The 25,894-nt window shown below is 45.8% G+C and overlaps 3 protein-coding genes across 10 annotated transcripts in view; 1 reads left to right on the plus strand and 2 right to left on the minus strand.

The window, feature by feature from the left end:
- The window catches only part of snx16 (sorting nexin 16), an 8,337-nt gene extending 4,056 nt beyond the window's left edge, over nucleotides 1–4,281 (minus strand). Inside the window, exons 1-7 of one of the 8 annotated variants that reach the window (XM_079601473.1) lie at nucleotides 4,224–4,263; nucleotides 3,759–4,003; nucleotides 3,623–3,692; nucleotides 3,177–3,584; nucleotides 2,564–2,650; nucleotides 1,703–1,851; nucleotides 1,562–1,631 (exon numbers count right to left, since the gene is read on the minus strand). In XM_079601473.1, the coding sequence (XP_079457599.1) occupies nucleotides 1,562–1,631; nucleotides 1,703–1,851; nucleotides 2,564–2,650; nucleotides 3,177–3,509 (639 nt within the window). In that variant the 5' untranslated portion in view covers nucleotides 3,510–3,584; nucleotides 3,623–3,692; nucleotides 3,759–4,003; nucleotides 4,224–4,263. Of the gene's footprint in view, nucleotides 1–1,561; nucleotides 1,632–1,702; nucleotides 1,852–2,563; nucleotides 2,651–3,176 lie in introns of all 8 variants that reach the window. The other 7 variants (XM_079601472.1, XM_079601474.1, XM_079601475.1 and 4 more) reach the window with 7 other exon arrangements.
- Nucleotides 4,282–4,588: 307 nt separating this feature from the next.
- pigm (phosphatidylinositol glycan anchor biosynthesis, class M) lies at nucleotides 4,589–12,021 on the plus strand. The gene is made up of 5 exons (XM_079601470.1): nucleotides 4,589–4,910; nucleotides 6,059–6,576; nucleotides 7,753–8,089; nucleotides 10,173–10,274; nucleotides 10,352–12,021. The coding sequence occupies exons 1-5, from the start codon at nucleotides 4,758–4,760 to the stop codon at nucleotides 10,514–10,516; spliced, it is 1,275 nt and encodes a 424-aa protein (XP_079457596.1). The 5' UTR covers nucleotides 4,589–4,757; the 3' UTR covers nucleotides 10,517–12,021.
- A 2,427-nt stretch (nucleotides 12,022–14,448) lies between these two features.
- On the minus strand, nucleotides 14,449–25,493 carry ahrra (aryl-hydrocarbon receptor repressor a). The gene is made up of 6 exons (XM_079601479.1): nucleotides 25,261–25,493; nucleotides 21,365–21,454; nucleotides 20,291–20,420; nucleotides 17,792–17,925; nucleotides 16,864–17,060; nucleotides 14,449–16,169 (listed from the first exon to the last, which is right to left on the minus strand). The coding sequence occupies exons 1-6, from the start codon at nucleotides 25,381–25,383 to the stop codon at nucleotides 15,338–15,340; spliced, it is 1,506 nt and encodes a 501-aa protein (XP_079457605.1). The 5' UTR covers nucleotides 25,384–25,493; the 3' UTR covers nucleotides 14,449–15,337.
- Between the last annotated feature and the right edge of the window lie 401 nt (nucleotides 25,494–25,894).

Below are 25,894 nucleotides of genomic sequence, written 5' to 3' on the forward strand. Positions count from 1 at the left end.
CAGAATTGGTTCAGAGTTGGAAACATTCGAAAAAAAGTGTATTTTTCCACAAACTGTGTATGCTTGCAAATTGTATAATATCCAAGGTAAACATTTCTAGTAATTGTGCAGTTAATTCTCATTCGTATTTTCAGAAAGTTTTGGATGTAGGCTATCCTCTCCCCAAATTTGTCACTAATAAAACACAAAAATAATTTAAGAGAAGGCTTATATTGATCTTTTAAGATTTAGTTTGCACCTTGTAAATTAGGTTTTGATGTGGCAGTGAAAACTTTATAATCTATCCAAACCGAAATGTTGCCTTTCATATTTCGTCTGTAACATATCGTCTTTTATAATATATATTAGGGCATAAATGTTCATTTGCTGTTTAATATGTTGCTCATACAAAGACATTTTATTTCAACGTATTCAGTCGATTTTTACTCTTCTCAGTAGGCAATATAGATAGTTTGCTAAAAGCTAAACTCATTCACACAGACACGCGCGAGCTGTAGACAACAACAACATGCACATGTGCCGTTCATTTGCGGTTTACAGACACCATTTCATATCGCGATTAGAACAAAGCACTCACTGATCTGCAGGACCCGTTGTTCGGCTACTCCAGCACGTTTGAGGTAACATTTCCAGGATTATCACGATATTATTATTCCTCACAGCGAGCGTGTTGTCCAGCTGTTGTGGGCGTTGACTGGTTTGCATGTGTTGCCTCAGATAATCTGCGTTTGAATAGCGTGCGCTGTCGATGGGCGTGTCACATTAGCAGAGTAATGAGGTGCCAGAACCATAATGAGAACGGCTGATCTCTCGCTCTTTTTATATAGATTACATAAACAGAGAATATTTGTTTTAGTTTTGAATTAGATAATTTAAAACTACACACTTAAATGATTATAGAGATATATTGCTCATGTCTGAGTGAATAGTATTCGCTGAGTTTTGTTTAAGTTTACAGACGTGGTCTAGAAAAAAAGTTCACAGAGACGGAGAGGCAGAAAGCACACCGTTTACTTTATTTATTTTACAAAAGCACGTTTTATTTCGATTTTAAGTGAACCCATAAATAAGAAGACATTTAACAGTTTTTTTTTTCATATTTCTTAAGCCTGTATGACAATAAATGACGGGAGTATTTTAAGTCTAATTTGCTGCTATGTGAAAAAAACAGAGACAAACGCGCCGGCGCGTTTTCGGTCCCCAGAGGGTTAATGTACTATAGCACTAGATGCTAGCATTGCCTTCTGTGACGTGTAACCCAAGCATCTCTTAGCATCTATAAATGCAGTTTATCATAGCGGTGCAGCGATGATGTCAGAACCCAGAAGACTAACTCGTTCTGCCCATAAGACCTCGAGGGAACCAGCGGGGAACTCCTCTCCGGGTTCTGGCGTCAGCCCGGCACTGTTCCCGGAGCCTGAAGTGTGTGTGCAACGGACATCATATTTCACACTCACTGACTTGCTTCAGCTGCTACCACAGAGCTGCACTGTTTTCACTGATCATTATCTTCCCGTGATCACCGTGAAGCTGCTGGACCGGTTCTGTGTACAGTACTCACCCGACTCTCCTCCAGACTGTCGAACGGGCCGGGCGGTTCATCCAGACACAAGAACTCCCGAACCACCACACTGAGGAACAGTGGATCCGTCACACACACTTCAGACACGCGTGCAGATGTATGTGTGTGTGAGCAGCTCACCAGAGGGCGATGTCTTTATGGGCCACGAGGTTCTGGAGGAAGGCCTGCAGGCCCAGCTGACGGTCCTCCAAGAACTCCGTCTCGTAGTTGTCTTTGAACCAGCGTTTGGGAGGCAGAGCGAGTCTGAACCCCGGGAACATCTCCTTCAGCTGGAGACAAACGGGTCAGTGACCGCAGGGAAACGGGTCAGTGACCGCAGGGGAACGGGTCAGCAGGGGAACGGGTCAGTGACAGCAGGGGAATGGGTCAGCAGGGGAACGGGTCAGTGACAGCAGGGGAATGGGTCAGTGACCGCAGGGGAATGGGTCAGCAGGGGAACGGGTCAGCAGGGAAACGGGTCAGTGACAGTAGGGGAACGGGTCAGCAGGGGAACGGGTCAGCAGGGGAACGGGTCAGGGTCAGCAGGGGAACGGGTCAGTGACAGCAGGGGAACGGGTCAGTGACAGCAGGGGAACGGGTCAGCAGGGGAACGGGTCAGCAGGGGAACGGGTCAGGGTCAGCAGGGGAACGGGTCAGTGACAGCAGGGGAACGGGTCAGTGACAGCAGGGGAACGGGTCAGCAGGGGAACGGGTCAGTGACCGCAGGGGAACGGGTCAGTGACAGCAGGGGAACGGGTCAGCAGGGGAACGGGTCAGTGACCGCAGGGGAACGGGTCAGTGACCGCAGGGGAACGGGTCAGCAGGGGAACGGGTCAGCAGGGGAACGGGTCAGTGACCGCAGGGGAACGGGTCAGTGACCGCAGGGGAACGGGTCAGTGACAGCAGGGGAACGGGTCAGCAGGGGAACGGGTCAGCAGGGGAACGGGTCAGTGACAGCACTTTGGAGGAACGTCATCACTGAATAATCTGTATCTCACTGACCTTGTCGTTGAGTCTGGAGAAGTCAGTGTAGCGTCTGAACACGACCCAGCTCTCGTCCAGAGTCTTCCTCACCAGAACCTTATAGACCTGCAGCACATTCACATCCCTGTCAGTCCTACACATGAGAGACGGGCAACCAGCGCAAACAAACTCAAGAGGAGATGTTGAATCAGTGGTTAGGAACACGACTCTGCCAAAGTCACGTGACTTCAGTGAACAAGGCTTTGCTACATGATGTCAATGAACCAATGAGTTTTATATGCTGCTATTGTGAAGAAAAGCAGTCGGTACAACATTACAGTGTGAGAACACACACACACACTCTGGTGCTGGTTATCACATCAGTATCCCGCATGTTTGTGCTTCTGTTTACCATATTTAATGTGCTCTATATATTTTGATTTGCGCTCTGAAGATGAAAGGACACGAGTGTGAGTAAAGGATGACAGCACTAACCCTATGAAGACACTTTTGTACAAAAGACGAGTGTGATATTGTGCTGATTTTGGTTAATGATGTTTTTTTGTTCCTGATGACGTTTGTATGGAGTTCTGAGTAGTTCTGCCGTCATCATGCGGAGCTGATAGAGTAATGCAAGATCTGAAGCACTCACCGTGAACTTGGCCCGCTCCTCCATCACCTCGTATCCCAGGACAGTGGGTGTGATGGGCCGGTCCTGCCAGTGACCCGGGCTCTCCGGCACGCTCTCGGGGTTCGGGGAACAGGAGTCGGGTTTCGGGGAGCAGGAGCTTAGATGAGGAGAGCTGGAGTTTAGATGAGGAGAGCTGCAGTCGGGGTTCGGGGAGCTGGAGAACTGCACGGATCGCTCGGAGCCGCTGAGTCTGGCCCGGGTCACGGGACTCTGGCTTCGGTCTGGCACTGAGACGGCTGCTCTCCGCGGGGCTCGGTCTATCGGAACCGGAACCGGGACAAACGGCGCAGCCATTGCTGATACACACACCTGAGGAGACACACAGACTGATACACACACCTGAGGAGACACACAGACTGATACACACACCTGAGGAGACACACAGGCTGATACACACACACACACACCTGAGGAGACACACAGACTGATACACACACCTGAGGAGACACACAGGCTGATACACACACACACACACACCTGAGGAGACACACAGACTGATACACACACACACACCTGAGGAGACACACAGGCTGATACACACACACACACACACTTCACTGACTGTAGTTACCCGTCACTGTTATAAACACTGTTCCCAGGTCAGATGTTCTGCAGAGCTGCTGTACTCATGAACTGGACAGTATCTGCAGAAAGACTCTGATGTCTTCAGTGGAGCTGCTTTACATATGAAGTTGAGTTTTGTCTCATATCTGATGAAGTTTACATTTCTAACTCTGTTATTCTCCAGTTACTCGCAGTGAAGCGGACTGAGTTCAGATTCGCGTATTCTGAGAAGGTTTAAACACACATGTACAGTCTGAGGAGAAATGAGCGGTAAACTGAATCATCGACAGATCGAGTCATGTTGACTGATATCATGAGGAAAAGACAAACAAACAACACACGGTTACTAAACCAGATAAGATTCACACCATGTTTAATAATCGTATGTAGTCTATTTGCATTTCATATTTCCTACAATAATAATAAGTAAATGTTAATCTTTACTGTATATTTTTCTCGCTGTTATTCCACCATCCGTCTGACGCTCGGCCGGAAATACGTCATCACGTCACGGCGGAGATGATGTATGACGTACACTTGAAACAGAAATTTCATAAGAAAAGTGCATAACAATGAATAAACAATAATATTTAACGTCTGGTAGATTTCTTTTTGTTCGGTTTGCGAACGATTCTTATCATTCTTGTGAACGATTATTTTCGATGAACCATTTAAACAGGTTCGGGCAAAAATGGAATGCTGCGATATTTAGACGAGATGTTTGTTGTGTTTTAACCATTTACCGAACACACTACAGCGCAGAAATGACGCGAGCTCAAAAGAGGCGGAGTTTCGGCTCTGATTGGTCAGTCTCTCGTGTCCTTCAGTCACGTGGGCTCGAGATGCCGCTGTATGGGTTTCAGGAAGCTTGACTCGCTCCGTTTTGTTTAAGTCCATATACTGTCTATGGTTTAAGTGTGTGTGAGAGAGTGTGTGTGTGTGTGAGAGTGTGAGTGTGAGAGAGAGAGAGAGACTGTGATGGATGTTCGGGTGTGTGGGATGTTCAGCGCCGCGGTTCTGTTCCGCTTAGTTCTGCTGTGCGTCGGTGTTTATCAGGATCAGAATCTGCAGCTCAAATACACTGATGTGGATTATCACGTGTTCACTGACGCGTCCAGATTCATCACACAGGTGACACACACACACACATACACGTGTGTGTGTGTGTGTGTGTGTGTGTGTGTGTTCTTTGCTCCCCTGGCTCTAAAATGTATGTTGTTTTGTTTTGTTGTTTAAAGCAATAAGCAGCACAAACACACACACACACACACACAAACACACACACACACACAGAGTATTTTAATGAAATGTATTTGAAATATTTAATTACTTTTGGGTATTTTGTTATTCGTTTTCTCCTTTACAAAAATAAATGAAATGTAATTTGTAATTAAATACTATGAGAGACTTTAATTTGTATTTAAAATACTTATTTAAAGGTGGGGTATGGAGTTTTCAGCGGCATCTAGCGGTGATGTTTCAGATTGCAACCAATACGTTTACAAGCGAGTGCGCATGCTTCCTTTTGTTTTTTATTATTATGTGGAGTTTGTGTTGGAGTCTGTGTTGTGCTGGTCGTCTCCTAGTATTAGCAGACTCCATGTCATAAAGTTGCAGTGTCGTCGCTGTTGAGTGCAGTCAGTAGAGAGGCGCGGGCGCGGGCGCGCATGCAGGTCTCAGTCACGGCACTGGATTTCGCGGCAAATCGACCCGGAGACTTCACATAGAAATAGGAATACTTGCTTTCAGAGGTAATAGCAAAACCCGCCAAGTGGATCATTTTATTGTGAGATTACAACCCCTTCACACACAGGTAATAAAACATGGATTCATTTTAGTAGAAAAACTCCATACAGCACCTTTAAATACATTGTTTTATGTAGCATCACAGGCTTAATATGACCATAGACCAGATCGCCTATCAAAGTTTAAGAAAAGCACGTGACGCGACGCATGCTATTGAGCTGTTCACATTTCCGGGTTTCTCAGAAGTGGGAGTTGGGTAAACTTCATAGCTTCGCTCGCGCTGAGCGCCTGAACCGTAGAGGATCTTCCACCGTATATGAACCTATGAAAGAGAACATTTTGAGACGTTTTTTATACTTCAATACTTAATAAACATGCAGACGAAATGCTGTAATAAAACACGTGTTTAGTCAAACAATGATTGTAAGGATGTGATGAACTCTGAACCTTGAACCAAGGCGTATGTTGTGTGAATGGGCTTGGGTTGGAAGTGGAAGGTCAGGGGTCAGTGACCCTGCCGTGTGTGTTCGCAGGGCGAGAGTCCGTACCGCAGATCCACGTTCCGCTACACGCCTGTGCTAGCCCTGATGCTAACGCCTAACGTCCTGCTAACGGCTCACTTCGGGAAGCTGCTGTTCTGCGCGTGCGACCTGCTGTCGGGCTGGCTGCTGCTGCGGCTGCTAGCTCTGCGCGGGACGTCCCGCGGCTCGGCCCTCGTGTGCTGCGGCCTGTGGCTCCTGAACCCGCTGCCGGCCGGCGTGTCGACTCGAGGGAACGCCGAGTCTGTGCTAGCGGCGCTGGTTCTGTCCACACTGCTGTGTCTGGAGTCCCGGAGACTCGTGCCCGCCGCGCTGCTGTTCGGCCTCGCCGTGCACATGAAGATCTACCCGCTCACGTACGCGCTGCCCATCGCGCTGTCTCTGGCCGACGCGCCGTCCCGGCAGCGAGCGCTGGTCCCGAACCTCCTCCGGCTCTTCAACAGGGATCTGCTGCTGTTCGCTGCGGTCTCCGGGTCCGTGTTCATGGCTCTGAACGGGACCTTCTACTGCATGTATGTTAAAGCATCCCATGATGCACCTCGTGTGTTAGCAGAGCTGCAATATAGACAGTTTCATTTCTCACTTGTGTCTCTACATCAGGGGTGCCCAATCCTGCCGATCGACTGTCCTGCACATCTCCAACCCTAATCAAACACCCTGCCTTTCATTTTCAAGTGATCCTGAAGACCTTAATTCGCCTTTACCTAAGCCACGCCCTAGAATGTAGATTGACCAATCACAGCGCAGCCGAGAACGAGCTCCACAGCGGTCCGACACTTGTTCACAGCGCTCCATTGACTTTAACACCGGCGTCTCATGTTTGGTCTCGGCAGGCTATTACCGCCGTAGTTTTATCAGGAATACGGTTAACCGTTGTGCCGGGGCGTTTGTAGCACAGATACGTGTTCTCCAGAGAGGCTGGAGGGGGGTCCGTTTTTTCCCTTCCCAAAACCGGTCAAATCCTGACAAGTGTCTCTTTGGATTAAACTGTGTGGACGTCCTCAGTCAGCGAAACCCTCAAGATCAACAACACACTTTTGCTCTAAGATACATTCTGCTTTTAACCTTACTGTGAAGTTACACTAGTTACACAGTTTTATGCTGGTTTAGGTCATGATTTCGGTTCTCTACGCTAATTGTTGATACGCTAGCACACGCTGCTAATAAACACAACTTTATACTCGCGTAGCTCCTGATATTGTGGGTCCCAGCCTCCGTCTCCATCAGGATATGCGGTGGGTCATGTTTTGACTGTGACCGTTATGCTTCTGCCTCTATTTGGATCTTGTTGTTGCTTGTGTTCCTCCGGTATGTCTTGAATAAAGCCTTCGAACGCACACTGAGCCCCTACTTCTGCCTACTTCTATCCGACACTATTTGCTGCTTTATAAAAGTTTGATAAAACTCCAGCAGGAAGAGCCGTCACAGCATAAGCCATGTTGATACCAAACCAGAGCCCAGATGAAGTTGACGGACGTAGCAACAGTAACTAAGGGGGCGGGGCTTAGCCAAAGGTGAATTGGTGGCTTCAGGTGTGTTTGATTCGGGTTGGAGATGAGCGGTGCAGGACGGCCGATCGGCAGGAGCAGGATTGGGCACCCCTGCTCTACATCAGTCACTGCACTATTATTCCTGCATAAGAAGATATTAATATGATATAGAGATCAGTCCTGTCTTGTGTTTCTCAGTTACGGCTGGGATTTCCTCCACGAGACGTATCTGTACCATGTGACTCGCAGAGACATCCGGCACAACTTCTCTCCGTACTTCTACATGCTGTACCTGACGGCGGAGGGGAGCGGGACCGGGAACTGGACCGGGACCGGAAGCGGGATCTGGAACTGGACCGGGATCGGGAGTGGGTTTGGGACCGGGAACTGGGCCGGGAGTCTGGCGCTGGTGCTGTTCGTGCCGCAGCTGCTGCTGGTGCTGCTGTCCTCGCTGGCCTTCCGCTCCGACCGGCCCTTCTGCTGCTTCCTCCACACCGCCGTCTTCGTCAGCTTCAACAAGGTCTGCACCTCACAGGTACGAAGATGACGTCACATCCTGTCTCGGCTCAGTCTGACCCGTCTCTCTCTCTGACCCGTCTCTCTCTCTCTGACCCGTCTCTCTCTCTCTGACCCGTCTCTCTGTCTGACCCGTCTCTCTCTCTCTGACCCGTCTCTCTCTCTCTGTCTGACCCGTCTCTCTGTCTGACCCGTCTCTCTCTCTGACCCGTCTCTCTCTCTCTGACCCGTCTCTCTCTCTGACCCGTCTCTCTCTCTGACCCGTCTCTCTCTCTCTGACCCGTCTCTCTGTCTGACCCGTCTCTCTCTCTCTGTCTGACCCGTCTCTCTGTCTGACCCGTCTCTCTGTCTGACCCGTCTCTCTCTCTCTGACCTGTCTCTCTGTCTGACCCGTCTCTCTCTCTCTGACCCGTCTCTCTCTCTGGCCCGTCTCTCTCTCTCTGTCTGACCCGTCTCTCTGTCTGACCCGTCTCTCTCTCTGACCCCTCTCTCTCTCTCTCTGACCCGTCTCTCTGTCTGACCCGTCTCTCTCTCTGACCCGTCTCTCTCTCTCTGACCCGTCTCTCTGTCTAACCCGTCTCTCTCTCTCTGACCCGTCTCTCTCTCTGACCCGTCTCTCTCTCTCTCTGTCTGACCCGTCTCTCTTTTTGACCCGTCTCTCTCTCTCTGACCCGTCTCTCTGTCTGACCCGTCTCTCTCTCTCTGACCCGTCTCTCTCTCTCTGACCCGTCTCTCTCTCTCTGACCCGTCTCTCTGTCTGACCCGTCTCTCTCTCTGACCCGTCTCTGACCTGTCTCTCTGTCTGACCCGTCTCTCTCTCTGACCCGTCTCTGACCTGTCTCTCTCTCTGACCCGTCTCTCTCTCTGACCCGTCTCTCTCTCTGACCCGTCTCTGACCTGTCTCTCTGTCTGACCCGTCTCTCTCTCTGACCCGTCTCTGACCTGTCTCTCTCTCTGACCCGTCTCTCTCTCTCTGACCCGTCTCTCTCTCTGACCCGTCTCTCTCTCTCTCTGTCTGACCCGTCTCTCTTTTTGACCCGTCTCTCTCTCTCTGACCCGTCTCTCTGTCTGACCCGTCTCTCTCTCTCTGACCCGTCTCTCTCTCTCTGACCCGTCTCTCTGTCTGACCCGTCTCTCTCTCTGACCCGTCTCTGACCTGTCTCTCTGTCTGACCCGTCTCTCTCTCTGACCCGTCTCTGACCTGTCTCTCTCTCTGACCCGTCTCTCTCTCTGACCCGTCTCTCTCTCTGACCCGTCTCTGACCTGTCTCTCTGTCTGACCCGTCTCTCTCTCTGACCCGTCTCTGACCTGTCTCTCTCTCTGACCCGTCTCTCTCTCTGACCCGTCTCTGACCTGTCTCTCTGTCTGACCCGTCTCTCTCTCTGACCCGTCTCTCTCTCTGACCTGTCTCTCTGTCTGACCCGTCTCTCTCTCTGACCCGTCTGTCTCTCTGACCCGTCTCTGACCTGTCTCTCTGTCTGACCCGTCTCTCTCTCTGACCCGTCTCTGACCTGTCTCTCTGTCTCTGACCCTCTCTCTCTCTGACCCTCTCTCTCTGTCTGACCCGTCTCTCTCTCTGACCCGTCTCTGACCTGTCTCTCTCTCTGACCCGTCTCTCTCTCTGACCCGTCTCTCTCTCTGACCCGTCTCTGACCTGTCTCTCTGTCTGACCCGTCTCTCTCTCTGACCCGTCTCTGACCTGTCTCTCTGTCTGACCCGTCTCTCTCTCTGACCCGTCTCTCTCTCTGACCTGTCTCTCTGTCTGACCCGTCTCTCTCTCTGACCCGTCTGTCTCTCTGACCCGTCTCTGACCTGTCTCTCTGTCTGACCCGTCTCTCTCTCTGACCCGTCTCTGACCTGTCTCTCTGTCTCTGACCCTCTCTCTCTCTGACCCTCTCTCTCTGTCTGACCCGTCTCTCTGTCTGACCCGTCTCTCTCTGACCCTCTCTCTCTGACCCTCTCTCTCTGACCCGTCTCTGACCCGTCTCGTGTGCGTGTGTGTGTGTGTGTGTGTGTGTGCGCGTGTGTGTGTGCGTGTGTGTAGTATTTCCTCTAGTATCTGTGTCTGAGGCTCGTGTGTGTGTGTGTGTGTGTGTGTGCAGTATTTCCTCTGGTATCTGTGTCTGCTGCCGCTGGTGGTGCCGCGGCTGGCGCTGGGCCGGAGACGGGGGCTGGAGCTGCTGCTGCTGTGGCTCGTGGGTCAGGTCAGTGGATATCAACATCTCTTCATCAATATATTCCTGACGGCGAAGTCTTCATCTGTGAGGTTTCTCTCTTCCAGGCGCTCTGGTTATCGCCGGCGTATCTCCTGGAGTTCGAGGGCCGGAACAGCTTCACTCTCGTCTGGATGGCCGGTCTGCTGTTTCTCCTGATAAACTCCTTCATCCTGGGACAGATCATCTGCCATTACAGACCCGTAGAAGCCCAGCAGAAGAAAACCGACTGACGGACGCGTGTGAGGACGGAGGAGAGTTAGCACTGTGTCATGCTAGTGCTAATGCGCGGTGATCAGATGTACAGATGTGGAGGAGTGTTCCTGCACATCACTGATCAGGCCAGTAGATGTCGCCAGAGATCTGATTATCTGACAGTCACAGAGACTATAAGTGCTGCATTTAAAAACTTTACAGGTAATAGAGTCAGTCGCTCTCTGGACAGAACTTTTACTGGACTTACATTTCATGTTTTTAAATGCTGTGATCATGAGGATGAATGAGCCGTTTGCAGGGCAGATCTGTATGAGAGGAGCTCCGCCCTGCCCGATGATGTCACACCAGTAGGAGCGAGTGGAGTAAACTGGAGTAAATCATCTTCAGATGCGGCCTCATACCAGAACTGTGTTCTAAGCTTTAAACATCTCCTCCAAAATACTGGCCACAATTTCCAAACCAAAAAGAAGAATCTGAAATTTGAATCATTAATTTCAAGTGGAAATATTTCTTTCTGTCATTATTCATCATAAAATCCTTTCCTCATAATCTTCTCCTTTTTGTCATACAAGATTTTTATTTTAATAAAAGTAATAAATATAACAGGAAGACCCATATTTGATTGTTGCTGCTTTGCAGTTACAAACTTGTGTACAACATTATTGTATCTTCTGTTAATATTTGTCCATTTTGAATGCCAGTGGCAAACCGTCGTGTTAAAATTCTTCCTGAAAAAGTACAAAAGGCCTTTGTTATTTATTAAACAATAAATACAACTTGTTGATACAAATGAACCTTCCACAGAAGCCTGTAAACACCGGAGCGTCACTGTCACCGGGTTGCTTTGGCTGAACGAGCCCCAGTAGTGCAAGTGCATTATCACTATTATCACTATTATCTTTACTTATTGACAAACACATTACGGCCCGGTTTCACAGACAGGGCTTAGATTAATTCAGGACTAGGCTTTAGTTCCATTCAGTAACTTTTATAAACGTGCCTCAGAAAAAACACATTACTGATGTGTGTGTGTCTTGAAACAAAACAATGGCACTGATGTATTTTAAGCTCTCCATTAAAGCGGCTCAAACATTATGGCCCGGTTTCACAGACAGGGTTTAGATTAAGCCAGGATTAGGCCTTAGATCAATTAGGGCATTGAAGTAGCTTTTATAAACATGCCGTAGAAAAATACATTACTGTGTGCATCTTGAAGCAAAAAGAATGGAACTGACATATTTTAAGATCTGTTAGTGGAAGTTGCTTTCAGATAAAACAGCTCAAACCTGCATTTTAGTCTGGGACTAGTTTAAGCGTTGTCTGTGAAACCAGGGGTATATATCATAAACATTAGTCTGGGACTAGATTAAGCCTGGTCTGTGAAACTCAAACATTAGTCTGGGATTAGATTAAGCCTGGTCTGTGAAACTCAAACATTAGTCTGGGACTAGATTAAGCCTGGTCTGTGAAACTCAAACATTAGTCTGGGACTAGATTAAGCCTGGTCTGTGAAACTCAAACATTAGTCTGGGATTAGATTAAGCCTGGTCTGTGAAACTCAAACATTAGTCTGGGACTAGATTAAGCCTGGTCTGTGAAACTCAAACATTAGTCTGGGACTAGATTAAGCCTGGTCTGTGAAACTCAAACATTAGTCTGGGGTTAGATTAAGCCTGGTCTGTGAAACTCAAACATTAGTCTGGGACTAGATTAAGCCTGGTCTGTGAAACTCAAACATTAGTCTGGGACTAGATTAAGCCTGGTCTGTGAAACTCAAACATTAGTCTGGGGTTAGATTAAGCCTGGTCTGTGAAACTCAAACATTAGTCTGGGATTAGATTAAGCCTGGTCTGTGAAACTCAAACATTAGTCTGGGACTAGATTAAGCCTGGTCTGTGAAACTCAAACATTAGTCTGGGATTAGATTAAGCCTGGTCTGTGAAACTCAAACATTAGTCTGGGACTAGATTAAGCTTGGTCTGTGAAACTCAAACATTAGTCTGGGATTAGATTAAGCCTGGTCTGTGAAACTCAAACATTAGTCTGGGACTAGATTAAGCCTGGTCTGTGAAACTCAAACATTAGTCTGGGATTAGATTAAGCCTGGTCTGTGAAACTCAAACATTAGTCTGGGACTAGATTAAGCCTGGTCTGTGAAACTCAAACATTAGTCTGGGACTAGATTAAGCCTGGTCTGTGAAACTCAAACATTAGTCTGGGACTAGATTAAGCCTGGTCTGTGAAACTCAAACATTAGTCTGGGACTAGATTAAGCTTGGTCTGTGAAACTCAAACATTAGTCTGGGATTAGATTAAGCCTGGTCTGTGAAACTCAAACATTAGTCTGGGACTAGATTAAGCCTGGTCTGTGAAACTCAAACATTAGTCTGGGACTAGATTAAGCCTGGTCTGTGAAACTCAAACATTAGTCTGGGACTAGATTAAGCTTGGTCTGTGAAACTCAAACATTAGTCTGGGACTAGATTAAGCCTGGTCTGTGAAACTCAAACATTAGTCTGGGACTAGATTAAGCCTGGTCTGTGAAACTCAAACATTAGTCTGGGGTTAGATTAAGCCTGGTCTGTGAAACTCAAACATTAGTCTGGGATTAGATTAAGCCTGGTCTGTGAAACTCAAACATTAGTCTGGGATTAGATTAAGCCTGGTCTGTGAAACTCAAACATTAGTCTGGGACTAGATTAAGCCTGGTCTGTGAAACTCAAACATTAGTCTGGGACTAGATTAAGCCTGGTCTGTGAAACTCAAACATTAGTCTGGGACTAGATTAAGCTTGGTCTGTGAAACTCAAACATTAGTCTGGGACTAGATTAAGCCTGGTCTGTGAAACTCAAACATTAGTCTGGGGTTAGATTAAGCCTGGTCTGTGAAACTCAAACATTAGTCTGGGGTTAGATTAAGCCTGGTCTGTGAAACTCAAACATTAGTCTGGGATTAGATTAAGCCTGGTCTGTGAAACTCAAACATTAGTCTGGGACTAGATTAAGCCTGGTCTGTGAAACTCAAACATTAGTCTGGGACTAGATTAAGCCTGGTCTGTGAAACTCAAACATTAGTCTGGGGTTAGATTAAGCCTGGTCTGTGAAACTCAAACATTAGTCTGGGGTTAGATTAAGCCTGGTCTGTGAAACTCAAACATTAGTCTGGGATTAGATTAAGCCTGGTCTGTGAAACTCAAACATTAGTCTGGGATAAGATTAAGCCTGGTCTGTGAAACTCAAACATTGGTCTGGGATTAGATTAAGCCTGGTCTGTGAAACTCAAACATTGGTCTGGGATTAGATTAAGCCTGGTCTGTGAAACTCAAACATTAGTCTGGGATTAGATTAAGCCTGGTCTGTGAAACTCAAACATTGGTCTGGGATTAGATTAAGCCTGGTCTGTGAAACTCAAACATTAGTCTGGGACTAGATTAAGCCTGGTCTGTGAAACTCAAACATTAGTCTGGGATTAGATTAAACCTGGTCTGTGAAACTCAAACATTAGTCTGGGATTAGATTAAGCCTGGTCTGTGAAACTCAAACATTAGTCTGGGATTAGATTAAGCCTGGTCTGTGAAACTCAAACATTAGTCTGGGATTAGATTAAGCCTGGTCTGTGAAACTCAAACATTAGTCTGGGGTTAGATTAAGCCTGGTCTGTGAAACTCAAACATTAGTCTGGGATTAGATTAAGCTTGGTCTGTGAAACCACAGTTGAAACAGTTGTTTCGCCTTATTATCAATACTGAAGTGAATTTAACATTAAAATGTTTTAGAGCCTAATTATTTGACATCATTATGGAATATTTTGTATTACTGATCTGCTTCAACATATTAGTCTGGTGTTTTTAACCTCTTGGATATTTTATGAGATAGAAGAATATTTCTGTCAAAATATGGAGTCATAAGCCGATATCCGAAAACAAACTTCAGATGAAATCCTTCAGTTTTTAAACTTCAATACTTAATAAACATGCAGACGAAATGCTTTAATAAAACAAGTGTTGGGATAACAATGATTGTAAAGATGTAATAAACTCAAGAAACCTTGAAATGAATCTTTGTCCTCAATATAAATGTGCATCTTGGCATTTCGGATGAAAGCATGAGAGACTCTCGCTCTCATAAGTTTATTATTTTGATTGTTGTTTTATTTCTCATTTTTATGTTAGTAATTTTATCCTTATTCCATGTTTGATGAACAGAGAAATATTAGCCTGACTATATAAAAACTAAATAGAAGAAAATATAATGAAAGCTCAGCGAACAAACTGTAAAGCGCTGAGGGCCGAAACCACATCCTGGAACTGCAAATATCTGCCAGTGGAGTCAGAAAAATAATCTTAATTAAAAAGAAAACAATTTTTATAAAACGTTTAGTTCCGGTCCTTGATTCTGACTGGTTGAGCCACGGATTTTTTTGTTGCTGGTGTTTATTTTATGAAACAAATATTAAAATGAATATTTTTAAGGAGTAACCATTTTATAAAAGCAATAAGCCCCTGGAAGCCGTGTTTTGCAGTGGATTTAGAACAGCTGAGGGGGTTTACTCCGCTCTGCTTTGGGCTTAACAACGCCCCTTATCTGTTCTATATTCACTGTAAATCACGGCTTCAAGGGGCTGATTGCTTTATTCTGACCCCATTGGCAGATATATGTTCTTGTGCACAAACTCACTTAATCTTGATACATTTTTCATTAAACAAGACAGTCATTTTGCTTCTAGAGTAATGTATCTTGATTTAAGAATGTTTAGGTATTTGTGCTGGAAAACGAGTGCTGAGCGAGTGTTCGTGGGATTGAGCCCAGTCCCAGAAGGGTTGCTGGCCGGAGGAAGCGCTACATGAAGGCGTACGGGTCAGTCTTGTTTGCGTATGGGTCGGTCTTGTTAGCGCTGCTCATCACACAGTTGCTCATCGTGTTCCAGTGTGGAGGATCCGCCGGCTCCTGCTTGATGCCCTGGAGGAGCCCGGGCCCTTTGACCTCGTAGGCCGCCTTATAGTCGTGCTGCACGAACCCTCTGTAGTTGTCAGCGCAGGCGTCGTGTGTGTTCAGCGAGTCTCTGTTCAGCACACACTTCAGAGGCCGGGCCGGTCCGCCGTAAGCGCTGGGATATGGGCTCCCGTACGGCGATCCCTTCAGCCGCTGACAGGAGAACACCTCGCCGTACACACACTCTGCTTTCATCGGCACGCTCTCGAAGCCGCACGCGTATCGCCCGAACACGCCACAGCCGTTCTCCGAGTCCGAGTCCTGCTCCACCTTTATGGGTGGCTCCGGCCCCAGGTGTGTGTCGAAGCGCTCGCCGGGACCGGCGTAGCAGAAGCTGTCGCTCTTGATGGCGTCTGGGTCGTAGTCGCTGTGTGAGACGCTCCCGAACGTCTTCGGCACGAACGCCTCGGCCCTGGAGCTGTAGTATCCGGGGCCCGGGCGATACGGTTTCCCGTAGTGTGTGTGTTTCCTTGCGGCGAGCTCGAGCCCGTGACCCGAGCGGGCCGAGGAGCTTCTCACGGGCCACACGCCACAGTCCAGGTTCTGGAGCTTCGGGACACTCGACACAGACTTGCAGAAGTTCAGAGGCTCGTCCGGCCTGTACTGAGCGTCAATCCGGCACCTCATGTTGTCTTTGGAGGGGATCGTGTGTGACCGTCTGAGAGGATCGTCTCTGTCACTGTCGGGGAGACACACACACACACACACACACACACAGAGGGATGAATCAGCCGTAACCACAACCATAAACCTCTCAAGTTATCAGGCTGAAAATGTCCGACTATCTGCGAGCGATCTGAGGATTCAGTGCAACAGGGGATTTAGCAGGACAAATAAAGATGCAATTCCATCTAAATGGGTGAAAAGAAACAAACTTAAAGCTCTAAAGTCCTGAACCCTAAAGAGTCGATGTGGACGGACCTGAGAAGAGAAGATCCTGCTAATCTGTCAGTGGCGAATCACATCTGTAAAGGAAAATGCGTCCCTCAATCACATTCATGGAAGAAATTGTTCCGTCAAAACTCCATCATTCCTGCATTTGTGCAATATAACATTTGGTCCCAAAATATAGTAATTATAACAACTATTATGTTCTCCAAATAGTAGGCAATCTCATTAAGGGCAAGTGTCTAGGTCAAGTCAGCTTTATTTCTATAGCGCTTCACAGTGATAAATGGGAAAAAAACAGTGTTGCAAAATTCCTCAATTATGACACATTAAATTTCATCTGTAAAGCAGCTCTACAGAAGACAACAGATTGATCATTGAGTTCAGTTCAGCAGGATCAGGGTTTGCACTGTGACTAAACTTCAACAGCACTGACAGTAACAGTGACCGTTTCTCCAACCCAGAGGGAAAGAAAAGAGTCTTACTTGTGATCCAGTGAGGAGAGAGCGGGGTTCCTGTGTTTGCCCTTCCCCGGGCCGATCTTCATCTTCAGCTCAGCGCTGGAGGGCACAAGCGGCACGGCCACACAGAACAGCCCCAGCTGAGGAGGGAGACCCGCCCCGGACACCGTCCTCCTCCTCTGGCCCTGGAGGAACTTCAGCCGGCCCTGGAACTGCATCGTCTGCAAACACACACACTTCAGATCTGAGCACAGGTTATGAGCGGTGTTACACACACACACACACACACACTATAGGCGGAGAGGAGAGACAGTGGTGATGCAGTGGATGGGAGGATCAGGAGGCCAGGACCGATCAGGGCCGATGGAGGGAATGTGGCCAGTTACACCCCGACGCTTTACGAGAAGTGCCATAGGGATTTAATGACCACAGAGAGTCTCTGTCTCTTCCCAAGGACAGTGTTTAAGTGTAGTGTCCCCATCACTACACTACACTATCACCCACACAAACCACAGCGCCCCCTGCTGGCCTCACTAACATCTCCTCCAGCAGCGACCTGGTTTCCCCAGGAGTCTCCCATCCAGGAACTGGCCAGGCTCAGCCCTGCTTAGCTTCAGTGGGAACCCAGTCCTGGGCTACAGGGTGATGTGGCTGTGGTCGCGTCTTCTGAGATGAACGTCACAAGCATCTGTGTATAACTACAACCTTCTTATGAATAACTCTGTTTATGTGCAGCAAACACTCCTAAAGGACACAAAGCCAAATCACACGCGGAGTTTCGAGACCTGCAGCCAAAACATCAACATGTTTATTCTCTCTCAGTGGAATAATTAAAGGAAAAATCTCATGGAAAACAATCTATAAGAAGTCCCTGTTCAGTCGAGGGATATGATCACATGTGAGTCACACAAAGTCATTTATCTATGGCCTCTAAACTGAAGGAATCTCTCACCAGAAATCCAGACGTGCTGTCCAGTAAGCAGCGAACTCGCAGGATAAAACATCGGTTCAGGAAGCAGGAGAACTCTGGAGCAACGCCACCCGCCTCCTCGGACTCAAACAACGAGCTGACCACAAAATCTTCACCTACAAGACAAACATGAGCGGCCGGACATCAGCACTGCAGGCTTGAGTCTGGCTCCAGTCATTTACACGCTAGTGGCGCATGTAAAGTGTGAGGCGCGTGAAGTGTGTAATGCGTGTGAAGCTTATGCTACTCTGAGCAATGCCTGAACTTTGTATTTTGAGCACTTCTTGCGTTATTTTTGCCTCTTCACGATGACTCGCTCGCTGTAGTCCTCAGTTGTAAGTCGCTTTGTTGTGTGTTGTATAGTGTGTGAAGCATGTTTAGTGTGTGAAGCGTGTTTAGTGTGTGAAGCGTGTTTAGCGTGTGAAGCGTGTTTAGCGTGTGAAGCATGTTTAGTGTGTGTTTAGCGTGTTTAGCGTGTTTAGCGCATGAAGCGTGTTTAGCGTGTTTAGCGTGTGAAGCGTGTTTAGTGTGAAGCGTGTTTAGCGTGTAGCGTGTTTAGTGTGTGAAGCTTGTGAAGCGTGTTTAGTGTGTTTAGCGCGTGAAGCGTGTTTAGCGTGTTTAGTGTGTGAAGCGTGTTTAGCATGTTTAGTGTGTGAAGCATGTGAAGCGTGTTTAGTGTGTGAAGCATGTGAAGCGTGTTTAGTGTGTGAAGCATGTGAAGCGTGTTTAGTGTGTGAAGCATGTTTAGTGTGTGAAGCATGTTTAGTGTGTGAAGCGTGTTTAGCGTGTGAAGCATGTTTAGTGTGTGAAGCATGTTTAGTGTGTGAAGGGTGTTTAGTGTGTGAAGCGTGTTTAGCGTGTAGCGTGTTTAGTGTGTGAAGCTTGTGAAGCGTGTTTAGCGTGTTTAGTGTGTGAAGCGTGTTTAGCATGTTTAGTGTGTGAAGCGTGTTAAGCATGTTTAGTGTGTGAAGCGTGTTTAGCATGTTTAGTGTGTGAAGCGTGTTTAGTGTGTGAAGAGTGTGAAGCATGTTTAGTGTGTGAAGCGTGTTAAGCGTGTTTAGCGCATGAAGCGTGTTTAGCGTGTGAAGCGTGTTTAGTGTGTGAAGCATGTTTAGTGTGTGAAGCATGTTTAGTGTGTGAAGCGTGTTTAGCGTGTGAAGCATGTTTAGTGTGTGAAGCATGTTTAGTGTGTGAAGGGTGTTTAGTGTGTGAAGCGTGTTTAGCGTGTAGCGTGTTTAGTGTGTGAAGCTTGTGAAGCGTGTTTAGTGTGTTTAGCGCGTGAAGCGTGTTTAGCGTGTTTAGTGTGTGAAGCATGTGAAGCGTGTTTAGTGTGTGAAGCATGTGAAGCGTGTTTAGTGTGTGAAGCATGTGAAGCGTGTTTAGTGTGTGAAGCATGTTTAGTGTGTGAAGCATGTTTAGTGTGTGAAGCGTGTTTAGCGTGTGAAAGCATGTTTAGTGTGTGAAGCATGTTTAGTGTGTGAAGGGTGTTTAGTGTGTGAAGCGTGTTTAGCGTGTAGCGTGTTTAGTGTGTGAAGCTTGTGAAGCGTGTTTATCTGTTTAGTGTGTGAAGCGTGTTTAGCATGTTTAGTGTGTGAAGCGTGTTAAGCATGTTTAGTGTGTGAAGCGTGTTTAGCATGTTTAGTGTGTGAAGCGTGTTTAGTGTGTTTAGTGTGTGAAGCATGTTTAGTGTGTGAAGCATGTTTAGTGTGTGAAGCGTGTTTAGTGTGTGAAGCATGTTTAGTGTGTGAAGCATGTTTAGTGTGTGAAGGGTGTTTAGTGTGTGAAGCGTGTTTAGCGTGTAGCGTGTTTAGTGTGTGAAGCTTGTGAAGCGTGTTTAGCGTGTTTAGTGTGTGAAGCGTGTTTAGCATGTTTAGTGTGTGAAGCGTGTTAAGCATGTTTAGTGTGTGAAGCGTGTTTAGCATGTTTAGTGTGTGAAGCGTGTTTAGTGTGTGAAGCGTGTGAAGCATGTTTAGTGTGTGAAGCGTGTTAAGCATGTTTAGTGTGTGAAGCGTGTGAAGTATGTTTAGTGTGTGAAGCGTGTTAAGCATGTTTAGTGTGTGAAGCGTGTTTAGCATGTTTAGTGTGTGAAGCGTGTGAAGCATGTTTAGTGTGTGAAGCGTGTTAAGCATGTTTAGTGTGTGAAGCGTGTTTAGCATGTTTAGTGTGTGAAGCGTGTGAAGCATGTTTAGTGTGTGAAGCGTGTTAAGCATGTTTAGTGTGTGAAGCGTGTTAAGCATGTTTAGTGTGTGAAGCGTGTTTAGCATGTTTAGTGTGTGAAGCGTGTTAAGCATGTTTAGTGTGTGAAGCGTGTTTAGTGTGTGAAGCGTGTGAAGCATGTTTAGTGTGTGAAGCGTGTTTAGTGTGTGAAGCGTGTTTAGTGTGTGAAGCGTGTTTAGCGTGTTTAGCGCATGAAGCGTGTTTAGCGTGTTTAGCGTGTGAAGCGTGTTTAGCGTGTTTAGCGTGTTTAGTGTGTTCTCGCACCCGTGCCGCTGGGGAACTGCTGGTCCGGGCTTTGGGTCGGAGGGTTCATGGCCCAGTGCAGCTGCCGTCTGAACTCCTGTCGGTCGTCCACGTGAATGTAATCAAACACATTCTGATGCATCACATCCGTCTGAGGAGAGAAAGAGACGCCGTCAACGAGGGCTCGACCATATTCTGCTTACACACACACTGTATATATACACACACACACATATTTACACATTATATGTAAACTTTGGCCTTTTACAGGGGAATCTGTAGCTTTATTGTGGTCAGACGGCTCAGATTCCTGGATCTAACCGCGCGGTCAGGAAGTGTTAAACGTCGCGTGACACAACTGCATAACGCACCAGATCCCAGCATTCCCAAAATAACCCTGCATGCTTAATTATTCCTTTTCTTTTGTCAGAAATGACAGATTCCTACTATAATAGTGAAACTTGCCCCATACTTTCCATACGACAGGCACGCAAAGCTGTCTGAACATTTGCCTTGTAAAGCAGGAAGACTGACCGCGCGAGATCCGCCGCTAACAGCAGAAAATAACCCGCCGTTCCTCAGAGGATAGTTGCGGTGACACACAGATTTACCACAACAGCCTGGAATTCTGACCACTTTACACACTCTTACATGGACTTGACATATTGAGATATTGATTGTGATCACGTCTGTCATGTGACGTGTGTGATGTTCTGCTGTGATGTCGTGTGTGTTTGTGTCTGTGTGTGTGTGTGTGTGTGTGTGTGTGTGTGTGTGTGATGTTCTGCTGTGATGTCATGTGACGTGTGTGATGTCGTGTGTGTGTGTGTGAGTGTGTGTGAGTGTGTGTGTGTGTGTGTGTGAGTGTGTGTGAGTGTGTGTGTGTGTGTGTGTGTGTGTGTGTGTGTGTGTGTGTGTGTGTGTGAGTGTGTGTGAGTGAGTGTGTGTGAGTGTGTGTGTGTGTGTGTGAGTGAGTGTGAGTGTGTGTGTGTGTGTGTGTGTGTGTGTGTGTGTGTGTGTGTGTGTGTGTGTGTGTGTGTGTGTGTGTGTGTGTGTGTGTGTGATGTTGTGTGTGTGTGTGTGTTCTGATCTCACCTGGTGGAAGCCCAGGTAGTCGACGATGGTGGATGATGCGTAGAAGACCATCCCGTCGCTGCTGACGACCAGAGCAAAACCAGCTAGACACTGAAACACAACATGTTCATTCATTCATTTGTTCATCCAGTGAGTGTGTAAAGGTGACTTCTGATTCTGTATGATGGGTTAGTGAGTGTATCTGAGCTCGAGAAAACAGTATCTGCTGCTCGGAGCGGATTTGAGTTTTACAACAGAGACTTTAAAAAGAAATTCAGCCCTGAAAACAGATCATGAAAAATCTCTGTGTCTATTGACATCCTGATGGCTTTTCCTCCTTTCTCACACTGTCACGAAGACTTCAAAGGCTTTTCAAAGAGGCCACAAAAGAAACCCATTCAGAGTCTTTCCACGGAAACTCTGGAATATTCTCCTCCTCTGGGATTGAGTCGGGAAACTGGAGCTGTGATTCCTCCAGTCACGCAACACACTCTTCACTGGTTAGGGTTAACTCTTCACTGGTTAGGTTAATTCTTCACTGGTTAGGGTTAACTCTTCACTGGTTAGGTTAATTCTTCACTGGTTAGGGTTAACTCTTCACTGGTTAGGTTAATTCTTCACTGGTTAGGTTAATTCTTCACTGGTTAGGGTTAACTCTTCACTGGTTAACTCTTCACTGGTTAGGTTAACTCTTCACTGGTTAGGTTAATTCTTCACTGGTTAGGGTTAACTCTTCACTGGTTAACTCTTCACTGGTTAGGTTAACTCTTCACTGGTTAACTCTTCACTGGTTAGGTTAATTCTTCACTGGTTAGGGTTAACTCTTCACTGGTTAGGTTAATTCTTCACTGGTTAGGGTTAACTCTTCACTGGTTAACTCTTCACTGGTTAGGTTAACTCTTCACTGGTTAGGTTAATTCTTCACTGGTTAGGGTTAACTCTTCACTGGTTAACTCTTCACTGGTTAGGTTAACTCTTCACTGGTTAGGTTAATTCTTCACTGGTTAGGTTAACTCTTCACTGGTTAACTCTTCACTGGTTAGGTTAATTCTTCACTGGTTAGGGTTAACTCTTCACTGGTAAGGTTAATTCTTACTGGTTAACTCTTCATTGGTTAACTCTTCACTGGTTAGGGTTAACTCTTCACTGGTTAACTCTTCACTGGTTAACTCTTCACTGGTTAGGGTTAACTCTTCACTGGTTAGGGTTAACTCTTCACTGGTTAACTCTTCACTGGTTAGGTTAATTCTTCACTGGTTAGGGTTAACTCTTCACTGGTAAGGTTAATTCTTCACTGGTTAACTCTTCATTGGTTAACTCTTCACTGGTTAGGGTTAACTCTTCACTGGTTAACTCTTCACTGGTTAACTCTTCACTGGTTAGGGTTAACTCTTCACTGGTTAACTCTTCACTGGTTAACTCTTCACTGGTTAGGGTTAACTCTTCACTGGTTAGGGTTAACTCTTCACTGGTTAACTCTTCATTGGTTAGGTTAACTCTTCACTGGTTAACTCTTCATTGGTTAGGTTAACTCTTCACTGGTTAACTCTTCACTGGTTAACTCTTCATTGGTTAGGTTAACTCTTCACTGGTTATCTCTTCACTGGTTAAGTCTTCACTGGTTATCTCTTCACTGGTTAACTCTTCACTGGTTAGGTTAACTCTTCACAGGTTAACTCTTCACTGGTTAACTCTTCACTGGTTAGGTTCATTTTTCACCGGTTAACTTTTCAGTGGTTAACTCTTCAATGGTTAACTTTTCACTGGTTAAATTCTTCAGGGTTACAGGGTTAATTCTTCACTGGTTAAAGGGTTAACTTTTCACTGATTAGGTTAACTCTTCACTGGTTAGGGTTAATTCTTAACTGGTTAAAGTGTTAACTCTTCACTGATTAGGTTAACTCTTCACTTGTTAGGGTTAATTGAAAGAGAAAAGGAAGTTGATAGATGGCAAGTCGTAAGAAGATTGAAAGAGAATAGAAAGTTGATAGATGGTAAGAAGATTGAAAGTCGTAAGAAGATTGAAAGAGAATAGAAAGTTGATAGATGGTAAGAAGATTGAAAGAGAAAAGAAAGTTGATGCATGTAAGTAAGAAGATCCTTTTAAAAGAAAGATCTATAATAGCTACCGGTCGATATAAAATACGTCCGACTGTTTGCACTGTATTTTTTTTTTTTTTTTTTTTTTTTTTTCCAAACTGTGATTCAGGAAGATTTATTCTTATTTCTTTTGATTATTTTAATTTCTTCTATGTAAAGCACTTTGAATTACCACTGCTTAGCCTTGCATTTACTGAATGAGCACTGTGCCACTGTTCGTCCGACTGTTTGCACCGTATTTTATTTTCTAAACTGTTTTAATTATTCTTATTTCCTTTATTATCTATGTAATTATTTTTATTTTTATTTCTTCTATGTAAAGCACTTTGAATTACCACTGTGTATGAAATGTGCTATATAAATAAACTTGCCTTGCCTTGCCTTGCCTTGCCTTAATTCTTCACTGGTTAAAGTGTTAACTCTTCACTGATTAGGTTAATTCTTCACTGGTTAACTCTTCACTGGTAAGGGTTAATTCTTCACTGGTTAGGTTAACTATTCACTGGTTAACTCTTCACTCGTTATGGTTAATTCTTCACTGGTTAAAGGGTTAACTCTTCACTGTAAGGGTTAATTCTTCACTGGTTAGGGTTAACTCTTCACTGGTTAGGTTAACTCTTCACTGGTTAGGGTTAATTATTCACTGGTTAGGTTAACTATTCACTCGTTATGGTTAATTCTTCACTGGTTAAAGCGTTAACTCTTCACTGGTAAGGGTTAATTCTTCACTGGTTAGGGTTAACTCTTCACTGGTTAGGCTAACTCTTCACTGGTTAGGGTTAATTCTTCACTGGTTAAAGTGTTAACTCTTCACTGATTAGGTTAATTCTTCACTGGTTAACTCTTCACTGGTAAGGGTTAATTCTTCACTGGTTAACTCTTCACTGGTTAGGTTAACTATTCACTGATTAACTCTTCACTCGTTATGGTTAATTCTTCACTGGTAAGGGTTAACTCTTCACTGGTAAGGGTTAATTCTTCACTGGTTAGGGTTAACTCTTCACTGGTTTGGTTAACTCTTCACTGGTTAGGGTTAATTCTTCACTGGTTAAAGGGTTAACTCTTCACTGGTAAGGGTTAACTCTTCACTGGTTAGGTTAACTCTTCACTGGTTAGGGTTAATTCTTCACTGGTTAAAGGGTGAACTCTTCACTGGTAAGGGTTAACTCTTCACTGGTTAGGTTAACTCTTCACTGGTTAGGATTAATTCTTCACTGGTTAAAGGGTTAACTCTTCACTGGTTAAAGGGTTAACTCTTCACTGGTTAAAGGGTTAACTCTTCACTGGTAAGAGTTCATTCTTCACTGGTTAAAGGGTTAACTCTTCACTGGTTAGGGTAACTCTTCACTGGTTAGGGTTAATTTTTCACTGGTTAAAGGGTTAACTCTTCACTGGTTAGGGTTAACTCTTCACTGGTTAAAGGGTTAACTCTTCACTGGTAAGAGTTCATTCTTCACTGGTTAAAGGGTTAACTCTTCACTGGTTAGGGTAACTCTTCACTGGTTAGGGTTAACTCTTCACTGGTTAGGTTAACTCTTCATTGGTTAGGGTTAGAGAGACTCTAACACACTGTTCATCTTAATGAAAGTCTGCTTCTTATTCTGTGTTTAACCGTAAAAAACTAGTCAATCAACTAGTGAACCTGACTATCCTAGTTCTGCAGTATGAGTGACAGTTACTGACACACACACACACACACACACACACACACACACACACACACACACACACACACACACACACACACACACACACACACACACACACACACACACACACACACACACACACACACACACACACACACACACACACACCTCTAGCAGCAGCTGGCTCTCAGGAACACATGTGTCTGTCGTGTTGCTCTTCTTCACGTGTTTCTCACGAGGGTTTTCCTGAGCAGCTGCTGGAACAGGAAAGAATACAGTAAATTTATTCATATATTCATTTACATTAAATTATTTCTTACAAGTGACTGGCATGATTTTTTCATTGTGTGAACAGTGAACTTCAGTTCCATTTCTGTTTTTGTTATTCTAATGGTAACGTAAGAGAAAAGCTCATTGTGTTTGGATTAAACTCTTCCGTTATTTGATGTTATTTGATGTTCTCCTCATAAAAGTGTCTTCATGTTCTTGACCAACTGATATGACTGTAATAATTCCAGACTTGTGTTTGTATCACAGGATTACGGTCACCAGAAGTGTCATGTTCAGCTCGAGAAAACATTTACAACCTGAAATGTGCATCTAAAGGGTTAAAATTTCAATCCCCGGTTCCACTTGACCAAGTGTCGAGGTGTCCATGAGCAAGACACCTAACCTCAGCTGCTCCCGACGCACACACACACACACACACACACACACACACACACACACACACACACACACACACACACACACACACACACACACACACACACACACACACACACACACACACACACACACA

Source organism: Phoxinus phoxinus, assembly GCF_949152265.1.
Source record: "Phoxinus phoxinus genome assembly, chromosome: 24".
In the NCBI taxonomy this organism is placed as follows: Eukaryota; Metazoa; Chordata; class Actinopteri; order Cypriniformes; family Leuciscidae; genus Phoxinus; species Phoxinus phoxinus.

Coding starts and splice junctions, on each gene's coding strand:
- pigm (XM_079601470.1), top strand. CDS start 4,758: ATGGATGTTCGGGTGTGTGGGATGTTCAGCGCCGCGGTTCTGTTCCGC. Junction 4,911..6,058: donor CGTCCAGATTCATCACACAG/GTGACACACACA, acceptor GTGTGTTCGCAG/GGCGAGAGTCCGTACCGCAG. Junction 6,577..7,752: donor AACGGGACCTTCTACTGCAT/GTATGTTAAAGC, acceptor TGTGTTTCTCAG/TTACGGCTGGGATTTCCTCC.
- ahrra (XM_079601479.1), bottom strand. CDS start 25,383: ATGAATAAATTTACTGTATTCTTTCCTGTTCCAGCAGCTGCTCAGGAA. Junction 20,421..21,364: donor ACTACCTGGGCTTCCACCAG/GTGAGATCAGAA, acceptor TTCTCTCCTCAG/ACGGATGTGATGCATCAGAA. Junction 16,170..16,863: donor CTCTCCTCACTGGATCACAA/GTAAGACTCTTT, acceptor TCTCCCCGACAG/TGACAGAGACGATCCTCTCA.